This window comes from Cucumis melo, chromosome 6 (genome assembly GCF_025177605.1).
Source record: "Cucumis melo cultivar AY chromosome 6, USDA_Cmelo_AY_1.0, whole genome shotgun sequence".
Classification (NCBI taxonomy): Eukaryota; Viridiplantae; Streptophyta; class Magnoliopsida; order Cucurbitales; family Cucurbitaceae; genus Cucumis; species Cucumis melo.
The window spans coordinates 23,425,414-23,437,607 of record NC_066862.1 but is presented as its reverse complement, the minus strand read 5'-3'; the positions used below and the strand labels follow the sequence as shown (position 1 = coordinate 23,437,607).

The window sequence follows — 12,194 nt, the reverse complement described above, 5'->3', positions numbered from 1 at the left end:
AAAAGAGAACACCCTTTTCATGGTCATCTGTATTTTAATTTATTTATCTTATTTTTTAAAAAAATTAAATGTGAGGTAAAAGAATCAAGTCTCTAATCTTGAAGTTAGTAATATCAAACTGTTAGTTCAATTAAGATATACTTTTTTCTAATTTAGTTCATATTTAATCATCAAGATTTAAAATGTAACATGCTACATCAATATTTTTATTTGATTAAGTTCAAATTTGGTTTCTAATTTACTTGAAAAAAAATATATGTTTCTGTTATATAAAAGAGTCCAACTCGTTAAAAAAAACATAAAGATACTAAGATAGGTTAACTATCACAATATCATTTTTTTAGTTCACCTAGTTATCAACCTCTAGGTCAGGGTTTAAAAATTCAAGAACTTAAATAGACAAAATGTATAGAACAAAATAGAAATTTAAGAACAGAAACCCCCCTAGTAAAGTTTGATTAATGAAAATGCCAAACAAAATAAAGTTTGATTAATGAAAATACGAAACAAAATATAAACACAAGCTCGTCAGTAGTGAATATCAAAGATGCGTACCTGTTATAGTAACAAACTGAGGTGATTCAGAGTCTTGTCTATTTACAAAGAACAATAGTCGAGGAGTCCCTGCATGAACTCTGGAACTAACCTCAATCAAAACAAAGATCACCAAAACTAGAAAGGGAAGCATTGATGTTGACTTCATATTGTAATAGCTAACAAAAATTGTCTTTCAAGAGTTTGGTAAAAGATTAGATGCTCAGTTGGTGAAGTTTTCAGCAGAAGCCACACCATTATATAGGTTCCAATGGCCAAGCTCAACTATATGACAAAATAATCTTTTATGACACATTAATGAATATTGTAATTATCATCCCACATCTGCTGTCATAATACTTTTCAGCTTTACACTGTATTTACAATCATTTGTTTAGTATCAACATAAATGAAAAATGTCATAAGAACCACATGAGGTTAGTATTCTATATCTCACAAGAAAACTGCATGCCCTTCACTATAGTTTGTCTACCCTCTCTGTGTGTTCTTTTCGTCTGTTTATCGTTTTCTAACAATCAATTTGGAAATTTGAAAACCTGCCCAAGGTAGATTAAGAAAACAACATCGACAGACAATGGGAAATGAAACAAAACCTGGGTCCGTCTTCTCCCCCTATAGCGCTATAACAAAAATTAACAACAATATATAATTTGACTTTCAAACGAGCCATTTTTTATCAAATAAGATGAATAAAGGATGATCTTGGTTCAGCAACTTAAGATGAAGCCAAATAATATTTATATGGAGACAGATAAATACTTAAATATACCCGAATTATAAGTACAGAATGGGTGGAAGGTGAATGATCCACAAATTATTAAATCAAAACCACACCGTTCATTAGTCCTCAAAATATAACCGATAACTGTAACCGATAACTGAATCAAAAGAACATTATTATGCCTCATTGTACCTAAAAACTTAGGCTCAACCCAGAAGCTGAAGACTTTTGATATGCTGGATCTGTTTTCCAGGGTTCAAACCCTTTGGACAGGCACGGGCACAGTTCAGAATAGTATGACAACGATAGAGCTTGAATTCATCATTTATTGCCTCAAGTCGTTCCTTGGTATATTCATCACGGCTATCACTTATCCACCTGTGCATGTACACAAATGGGATTAAAGGGACCATTTTGAAATTGAAAACTTATCTTCAATGAAAACTGAAATAAAACAACCAAGAAATGATGTGTTATCTTCTTGCAATTAGTGGTGACATGGTGACAGATAGGACGCTGTGAGATGAAAGAAAGGAACAAGTAAATCATGAAATTACATGAGATAAGATACAACATGAACTTATGAAGCCTACGTCAAAATAAATAAATAAAAATTGAAATTATGAAGTCTGGAATTAGTATGAATGCAGGGTAAGGGTTGAATACAAAGATATTTCAGGTAGATGTAAAACTTTCACTGTTAATCACATTGCTTCGAAATTTTTATTTTCTATTTTGCATTTTTTTTTTTAAATATTGGTGAGTCTTAGGTAAGCTTATACACAGCTCATTTTCATGAAGAATTGGTAGACGTTACTATACGTGGTAGTCAAAGAAACTCATAGGATACAAATCCTAAGCAAACATCATCACTTCAACTCATAACTTTGATCCCCTATTATTTTACATGGGTTACCCCATAGTACTTATTCCTTCTAAGTTCTCATACAGCCAATCAAATAGCACATAGAATAAGTACAACTTTCTCCATCACGTACGATACCGGTAAAATGTTGAATAAAGTTCTCCTAGATTGTAATTTATAAAACGTTAACCTCTAGATGGTTTAGGAAGCATGGCACCAATCTTGCTTCCGGACATCACCAATCAAGTTGACTACTCTTGAGTAATTTTTGTGGACCAAAAGCTCTTTTATTTAATATCAGCAAAAAGAATTCCAGACAGATCATTCAATCCGTCCACTCTCTCTTTACCTAGTGAACTATTAAAAAGTAAGGACTGAGGTTGAAACTCAACAAGAAACTAAATCAAACAAATGAGTTTCAGATAAAATCTTCAAAGACATACCATGACTTTGTTAAACAGTGATAAACAACCAAATAAATCACTTGATTCTCTATACAATAGGCAATCAATCACATCATAAAAGTTCGTCCATCCATGCAAGTACCAATTTCCCCAGCTCCTTAAGAGAGGAAAGCACCTTCCAAGAACTAAGAAGAGAACCTGATTAGAACCTTGCGGGTTTAAAAGTTGTGTGAATAATACACAACTGATTTGATACTGTTAGTACCGCAAGAGGTGTACAAATATGCTTGTTGTAGAACCCCAATAAAACGTTTCTCCACCTAGTAGACACACCTACGCATATGCTGTGCCCAAACTCTAGGCTCACTGATTGCAGATAAATACACGCTTTGGCATACCTCAAAGTTTCTCCAGTTTCTTCAATTCTTTCGGACACTCTGACATCTGTTCTTTCTCTCATTTCCATAAACAGAATTTCCCTTCTTCTGACAAGTCCCATCATTCGTTTTTAGCTCTTCTCTTCCTTCTAATTCTTCGATGGAAGACCATATATCAATGGTTTCCCTTCTCTACTTTTATGGCAATACTAGTTATTATACACTAGAAATCCTATAGTTCGCAATATTCATATGCAGGATAGGCCAGTGGTCTACCATCTCAAGGCTTTTTTGTTTTATTATGCATTCCATTTCACTATAGCCACTGCTTTCAAGTTCCTTAAAAGTTTAAAACGCACCTTAAGCCCCAAAAATAGAACCCATATAATCAAATTATTGCTGACTGCTTTCAATCCACCCGAAATGAAACTAAATAAACACGCCTTTGAATGCTACAACCTCCACAAGTAACTTCTTAATTCCTCTAAGAAGTCCCTGTTTTCCATTCATTTCTAAAAAGAAGCATAGATTAACCAAAAAAATCAAAATGAACGAATTACCTATTGGCATGGAGCAAAGCGGCTGGTCCAAGATAAGACTCCGGGTTCCACCAATAGCTGGGGCATGATGTACTACAGCAAGCACACAATATGCACTCATACATTCCATCCAACTTAGCTCTATCTTTCTTACTCTGAAGAATCTCCTTCCCGGGTACAGGCGGTTCGCTTTTCCTCTTCAACCACGGCTCAATACTCTTATACTGGTTATAGAAATTGGTCATGTCCACCACTAAATCCTTGATCACAAACATATGAGGCAGCGGCGTAATCGTGGAGGAATCTCCAGAGGGAATCTTGGTCAAGCAAGCCAACCCATTACATCCGTCGATGTTCATCGCACAGGAACCGCAGATCCCCTCACGGCACGAGCGGCGGAAGGTAAGAGACGGGTCGATCTCGTTCTTGATTTTGATAAGCGCATCAAGAACCATTGGGCCGCACTCTTTGAGATCGATCTTGTACTCCTGAAGCTCTGGTTTGGAAGGACTATCGGGGTTCCATCGGTAGATTGCGAATGTCTTTAGGTTCGACGAGGCGGTCGCTTTTTGCTCGACTTGCTGAGCTTCAGCTTCAGAAGCGTGAGCTCGAATTCGAACGAACCTTGAAGGTGAAGATGCAGAAACCCTAGATAATACCCGCCTCAGGATTCCGGTGGCCATTGTTGCCTCCAAGAAAAGAGAGAAACCTATCGGAAGGAGAAAGGAAGTGTGGAAATCTCAAGCTTTTGCGCTATCCGTCACGGTAAGATTAACTGATATGATTTTATATTAATTAATAATTGGTATTTTTTTTATATAATTATTTTGTGAATTATGATTAATTCACTATATAATCTTTTAAAAGAGTTGGAAGATTCAAGAAAATTTATATAACTTTGGTTGTTCTGTGGCATATTGATATTAAACTTTTGTTCACATTCTCATCCATTCTATTCTACAGTGAAAAGACAATTTTAAAATTTTAAAAAAATAAACGATAAAAAATTATTAATATTAATCAATGTAAATCATTTTCTATCTTTTTTTTTCATTAATATTTAATATATTCATAAAAATCTTTGTTTTCAAGTTTTCTCTTATATTTTTATATTTTCTAAAAAGAACCGAATCATATTATGTCATGAAATTAAATTTTAAGTTTTGATTGAAATTTAAATTTTTATTAAATTAATGCATTAGCTGAATCATATTATGTTATGAAATTAAATTTTAAGTTTTGATTGAAATTTAAATTTTTATTAAATTAATACATTAGCATTTATACAGGTACTGATATTTTAAATTTTGATTACGTAAAGATTTACGTGAGAAAATAAAAATATGGATAATGATCAATTTATTTTCAAAAAACATCTTCCAGTGAGATATTGATTGGTACTCTATGTGATGACTCTTTTTTTCTTTTTACAAAATAACATGTTTTTTAGGTTTTTAAAGTTTCATCCTATCTAATTTTTGATCTTTCATTTCAACCTATCTTTTAAATGGAAAAACTTGAATTTTATAAATAAACATACACACATATATATTGGATGAAGAAAATTTTAGCTAACCTCATTTTTTAAAGAGAAATTAGAAAAAGTTCTCTCACAAGCCTAACATCTCTACTTTGCATTTGTCCCAACCCACCAAAGTATTAGTCTCGAATAGATTTATCACTAACTGCAATTATATATATATATATATATATATTATAATAAATAAATTAGTTAAAAGAATAATTACGAGAGTTTAGAAGAGTTTTGGTGGAGATGAATTTGGTGCGGTGGATTAGTAAGACTACGTAGTTTAAGGATGACGTGGAGAACCGTGGACGGTCGAATGGTGGTGGTAGCGTGGACCAATCTTTGAACAGTCATTTTTGCCGCCATGGGAGCGTGGGCGTGTGTCCTCCATAAACTCCATGTTAGTTCCACATCAATACATCATACCTCTTTACATTCTTCTTTGTTTGCTTTTTTTTCTTTTCTAAAACAAAGTTGTTAGATTTAGGTTTAGGGTTTACCTTTGTTTTTTTCAGTGCTTTTGTGAAAATTTAAAATTGATTATTGCCTTCCTCCTTCCAATATTAGAAGGAGAAATTTGTAGGGATATTTTTAAATAATTAGAGATTTTTGTCTTTTAAATCAAACCATATTGAAATTTCAATTTTTTTTTTTATAGATTATGTATTTTATCTTCCATTCATTTGTCACTAATTTTATGAAAATCTATAATCGTATGTTTTAAATTATTAATAAATAAGATTGTTGAACCGCTTTTTAATAATGATCCGTAATTGAAATATTTTTAAGAAAAATAATCTAGATAATAAATATTTTCTCTTCTTATATATGCAGTAAAAGAAAAATAATAATAAGCATTATTTTTTATAGAAAGTGGTAAAAAAAATAATAAATAATTTTTTATGTTTTTAATAATTTATATCAAAATTTCCCATTATATTATATTATATTATATATATAGAGAGAGAGAGAAAAAGTATAATCGTTATTCAATTTGTAAGTTTCTTTTTATCTAATATTGATCTATGATGTTAGAATAGGAAAATTAATAATTAGAAGCACGTTATTAGCAAATCTATGGTTTCGTTTTGATATTAAAATTATGTTATATCCATATTACTACATTATTTAGGGTTTTACATGTTATGATATTAAGTTATATTACTAAATCTATCATATTTTGGGCATGTATATTAAACAACATATAAATGTTAGAAAGAGACCATAATATTAAGTCAAGTTCAAAAATTAGATCTATATAATTATAAAAAAAAAAAAAAAAAAAACCTAACGATTGGACTTTTAAAATTGAAGATAAATTAAATCTTTATGCAAAGCATTGAAACAAGATGCTCGTAAAATTTCTCTGGTTCATTGATACTTCTTTAAATATGGACTTGGGAACGATTTCCCACAATAGCTCCACAACTTAGACATGTAAACGATCATCTACTATCTAAACGAGCACACGGTTCATGGTATACTATTTATTTTAATTTAAATCAAACAATAGTTTAATAGTAGATGCATGATATAATTAATTCAAAATTTAAAATATAAATTTATTAATATAGATAGAGAGACTAATTTTGTGTAACAAGATCGGACACTCATGTAGTTAGCATGTAGTTAGTTAGTATAGGTGTTTTTAGGTTAACTCAAGACATTGGAGAGAGAAAGAGCATTATCTTGCATTTAACCTAAGATACTGGAGGGAGAAAACAAAATCTACCATGTTCTTAAAACTACACTATTTTAATAATTATTTATCTAAATTTCTCCTTTTAAGAATCCAACTTTTCATTTTCATAAAAAAAAAAAAAAAAAAAAAGGAAAAAGAAACACGGATATTGATAGGGAGAGAAAGAAACTTCTTGAAGGCAACTATGAACTAGAATTTAGAGGAAGATTTCAACTCTTTCATCCCTCTTTAATTTTTAGTTTCGGGGAATATTGAAAACTCCTATCAAATTCCTCATCTTAAATTAAACATAGACAAATTATTGTAATTGGAAATTGATATCCTTCCTAGGAAAACATGCAATTAAAATAAAAGAAGGAAAATTTTCATAAATATAATAAATTGGTAAAATATTTACGACATGTGTAACAAAGTTTATAAAGTTAGCAATTTTTAAATATTTCAGATTTGCCCTTCTGTCTTTCTTTCCCTCTTCGTTTGTTCCATCGTCTTTCATTCTTTTCTTTCTTTTTTTTTTTGTTCAAGATCGCGTATCAAATATAAAAGATATATTTTTTTCAAACTTTTATTTGGTTGTTCAAGATCGTGTCTAAATATAAAAGACTTGAAAAAAACATCGTTTAGATTTGACCTAAATCTAAACAATCGTATACAAAAAAAATAACAAAATCTAAGCGATTGTGTACAAAAAATTCTAAAAAAATGATTTAGATTGGGGTAGTCAAATCTAAACGATTGTGTACAAAAAAAATAAACGACCGTGTAGACAAATCTAAACAATCGTGTACCAAAAGAATCTTATTAAAAAATCGTTTAGATTTGACAACCCAAATTTAAACGATTGTATAACTAAAACTAAACGATTGTGTAACCAAATTAAACGATAGTGTATAGAGAGTTAAAAAAATATCGTTTAGATTTGGCTATTTAAATATAAACGATCGTGTACCCAAACAATAGCCAGATATAAACGATTGTGTACCAAATATATTACGCGCATTGTTGAGAGAACATTTTTTATATTTTCCATGGTGGGCCTGTGGGCTTTTTCCGTTTTCGAAATTATTTTATACGGTGTAAATATTTTGTTGCTTTGTTATATTTTTTTAAAGACCCAGTAAAAGAAAACATTCTTTACGCCGAGGGTGTTAAACGAAATGGAAGAAAAACCTTTTTAGTCCTCAAGTTTTAATGAATATGTGTGTTTGGTTCACAAATTCCTTTGTAGTTCTAGATTTACAAATGTAAACTCATTTTGTCCTTGAATTTTGAAATGATTCTTTTAAGTTTTCTTGAAATAGGTTTAAAAGATCCTAGAAGTATTTATTGTTTGATTTTTAAAATAATTTTACTATTGGATACATATATTCTTTTTCTTTTTTGTCTGCGTACTTTGGCATTGGTTCAATTTTAGCTTTGATACTTTTCAATACGTTATCATAGCCCCATACTTTTTTTAAGAAAATTTATATTTAGTCTTAATTGTATGTTTATTAATAATTTTTTTTTTAGAAAGTGTGAGGCCTAAATTCAGAAAAGGAAAGTCATGTTAAGAGAAGTCTTGATGAAAGGACTATTTTGGCTAAAAGAGGCGTTTATGCAAAGAAGGTTGCATTTTAAGGAAAAGTGATGCGGGATGAAAGATTGTGCTAAGTGTTGTTGTAGTAAAGTAGGAATTTTGTTGCAAGAAGAGTTAGATGTTTTGTTGTGGTAACACAAGGTGAAGTCTGGAAGAGGAAGTTGGCGTTTGTAGTCTGATGTGAGAAGAAGAAGGCAGGGACAAAGAGTTTAGCCTCTCGAGAAGATAAGGTTAGCATCTCAAGAAAATATCTAATCTTGAGTGAACAGCTTGCAACGTGTTGAGCGATTAGGTTGGTTGCATGGCTTGATGAACTACGAGTTGACATGTGTAAAGTTATAAGTAGGAACTGGCAGGTAAAGAGAGGTTTGATGATGATTAATCGGGTTAAAATATTAGTATAAATAAGATTGAAGAGATCAAAGAAGGTATTGTCATTCTGTTAAGTTGTCAAGGAAGAACTAAGAGTTGAGCTGCTTGGTGAAGAAGCTAGGCAAGAAGAGGAAGTGAATTAGGTGCCTTGAAAGGAAGGAAACTAAGTATTTACGCTACAAGAAATTGGGGTTCTCCTGTTGCACAAAATTTCGTCGGGGTAAGAGATGTTGAGAAATAGCAAAGTGAATCTTTCCCGACGTCGGACTTCTGACATCGGACAAAGCCAAATCATCCCTGATGCCGTACATATAAAAATGTCAGAGAAAAATAAATAATTTAATAATAAATTTCTTTTCTCCGACGCCTTGTATACATACGTCGAGGATGGCTCTAATATTCCCAACGTGGACACTTATGGTGTCAGGAAAAAGGAAACATATATTAAATATTAATTTCTTTTTTCCTTGATGTTAGTTGCATGGCATCGATAATATGGGTGTTTTCCCGACGTTTTCGTTATGCGTCGAGAGTTTCCCTATAAAATCCCTCTTTCAGTTCTATGAAAGACAAAAATAAAAGAGAGAAAAAAAAAAAGAGAAACACGAGAGATAGAGAGACCACTACCGAGGAACTTGTCGCTGTCACTGTGCTCATCGTTGCTTACCATCTCACCGTTCATCGTCGCTCACCGTCTTGCCATTCGTCATCGTCTGTCGCCGCCACTCTTCATTCCCGTAAGTTTTTTAGTTTTTATTGTTCAGTTTTAGTTTTAGTTTAGTTAAACAATTAGGTTTATATTTATATTTTGAATTAGTTTTTTAGGATTTACATTTCAAATTAGTTTTAGGATTTAGATTTTGAATTAGTTTTAGGTTTTAATATTGATTATGAATTTGAAGAGGTGGGGTAATGATTTAAAAATTTGAGGGGTTTAGATATTTGAATTTGAATTTGAAAATTTAAGGGGGTTATGTTGAATTTTTTTATAGGAGGGGGTGTTTAAAATGGAATTGAGAAAACTGTTTGTTGGAAGTGTTAGTTAAAACATTTTCATTGATTTGTTCTGGCTATCATGTATCCTGAAAAAAAAAATAAAAGAAAAATTACAGAAGAAGAGAAAATGACGATGGAAAGAAAAGAAAAATTACAGAAGAAAGAAGATTAAAAGGAGGACCAAATGGAAATATTTAAAAAATTGTAGAAGATGAAGAGAAAAAGACATGAAAAGAAAAAAGTCGCAGATAGGAAAAGAAGAAAGACAAAAGGAAGAGTAAACCTGGAATATTTGAAAAAGTTATTGTTTAAGAAACAATTAGATTACTTTTTAGTTTTTATTTGCATGAATGCATCTCAATTAAAAAAAAAAAAAGAAGAAGAACTTTGTCATCTTAACTTAAAATTAAAAAAAAAAAAAATTGAAGTATATTTTACTTATAGAAATTTTCAACGCCTAGATAACTTCAACATAGCCATCTTCTATCCTGTGCAAGTGCATATCACTCAATTACACAACTACATAACTAATGCCACTTCCAAACCTGTCAACAAGGATAAATCAAATTCATTATTCCTCCCCAGGTCTCTGTATATTTCATAAAACGGTAATGGTTAGTTTTAAGATAAATTTTTTTATATAAATTTTCTTTGCAAAAAAGTTACATAAGTGTTTAATACTACAAAAAAAAAAAAAAATCTTCTGATGTACAAACGCGTTTGGAGGTATACGAAAATGTGTCGGAAAAGGATCTTTCGATGCCAAAAGGTCTGTCGAGATCTAGGTCAGAGAAAAATGTGTCTAAAGAGGATCTCCCGACGTTCGATGCCATATGTATGGCGCTGGGAGTTCTCCACAATCTCCCGATGCATCATGTTGTGCGTCGGGAGATCCTCTATTTTTTTTAAAAACAAAATATCTTCCAATATTAAATGGAAGATATATATATCGCTTACCTTGCAACACATTTTTTTTATTGCTACAACCTCTAACGGATTTATGTAGAACCAGTGGGGGTATGTGCCCCCCTCACATTATCGGTTTTGTATTTTAATATTAATTTTGAAGTATTAGTTGATTATATTAAATAAAATATAGTTGTACGTAGTGTGGTGGTTGTGCTCCTAATCTTCGACCACTAGGTTGTTGTGTTCAAGTCTTGTCTTTGCAAATTTCAATATTTGAAATTTTACACCATGTTTATTATATAGTGTCCTAAAAAAAATTTCTGGATCCACCACTCTTTGTTTCTTTCCAAACACTTAGTCTATAACAATGTACACAAAAAAAAAAATACAATGTTGCTAATAAGAGTGAATGGAGCATGGAATTTACAAAGATAGTCTAAGATATGGAGCATGGAATTTACAAAAACAGTCTAAGTTCCACAAAGAAAGTCTATGAAGCATAAAATTTACAAAGATAGTCTAAGTTCTCTTAGGATTGTAAGTTCATATGTATCAGTCGGTGAAGGTTAAGAACACCAAGAATAATATCAAGGTCACATAAATGAACTCTACAATATAAAACAAAGCATTCATTTGTAGTCTTCTAGGTTAAAGTTGACAGAAAACTCATTGTTTTGGTCCTGAAAAATAATGATAAAAAATCAATTACTAATTCAAATCAATTATCTATGACATAAATCAAGTATAAATAGTGCAAGAAAACATGGGTCAAAAAAGCTCACAGTGAGAAGACAACCTATAAGAATGGGCTCTAGTAAGACCAAACGAATAGTTAAAAAAAAAGTTTTAAAACAATGGAACATGGATGTAGCTACATATGGGTACCACCACACATAATTTTTTTATGTTCTTGTATTGTTACTACATATAAAAGAAATAAGATACAAATTTTAGAACCATAGAGGAACTTCAAGGTGGTAGTTCCAAACTTCAAAACAATGAAACTTTGATGAAAAACATTGTGTGATCTAATTTGGGGGCCAAAATAGACATTTTTTGGATGAAAGGTTGGTTTGGCAGCTTGCCTAGGGTGTAGATCTCGAAAAGTTACGTGCATAAAAAAAATCGCACAATTCGAACAACTATGCTCAAAGTTATGGTCTTTCAAAGTTACAACAAAGTTTTATGTAATTTTCAACCAAAACTTAACTAAAGCAATAGTTTTCACCAATAATATTCAACCAAAAGTTCCAAAGCAACACTTTTCAACCAAAACTTAACTAAAATGTACACAACAATAACATTCACTAACAACATTCATCCATAAAACGAATCCTAAAATTACTAGACATAAAAAACATACATATTATTTAGGACGTGTTGAGTAATAAATTTTGGCCAATTAAATTCAACCACATCATCACAGTAAACATTGTGATAATCATAATTTGATTGAGTTTGGATAATTAGGTTTTCTCGTACCCGATCTAATTAAGCCCTAAATATAAATTAGGCCAAGAAATAATGGACCAAGCCCGTCAAACAAGTGGGTCAGGGGACGAACCCAACAAGCAAATGGGCCCAAGCCCAGAGTGCCAGGTGGGCTCAAGCCCAAGCCCAACAAGCAAATGGGCCAAGCCTAAATCC

General features: G+C 31.5%; 1 protein-coding gene across 1 annotated transcript; it reads right to left on the bottom strand.

Annotated features, from left to right (window-relative positions):
• Positions 1-1,204: 1,204 nt before the first annotated feature.
• Positions 1,205-4,350, bottom strand: LOC103491745 (succinate dehydrogenase [ubiquinone] iron-sulfur subunit 2, mitochondrial). The gene is made up of 2 exons (XM_008451814.3): positions 3,483-4,350; positions 1,205-1,654 (listed from the first exon to the last, which is right to left on the bottom strand). The coding sequence occupies exons 1-2, from the start codon at positions 4,142-4,144 to the stop codon at positions 1,483-1,485; spliced, it is 834 nt and encodes a 277-aa protein (XP_008450036.1). The 5' UTR covers positions 4,145-4,350; the 3' UTR covers positions 1,205-1,482.
• Between the last annotated feature and the right edge of the window lie 7,844 nt (positions 4,351-12,194).

Excerpts from the sequence above, each read along its gene's own strand:
- LOC103491745 (XM_008451814.3), bottom strand. The coding sequence starts at position 4,144 with ATGGCCACCGGAATCCTGAGGCGGGTATTATCTAGGGTTTCTGCATCT. Across the intron at positions 1,655-3,482 it reads GCTTTGCTCCATGCCAATAG|GTGGATAAGTGATAGCCGTG; the intron begins GTAATTCGTTCA and ends GTACATGCACAG.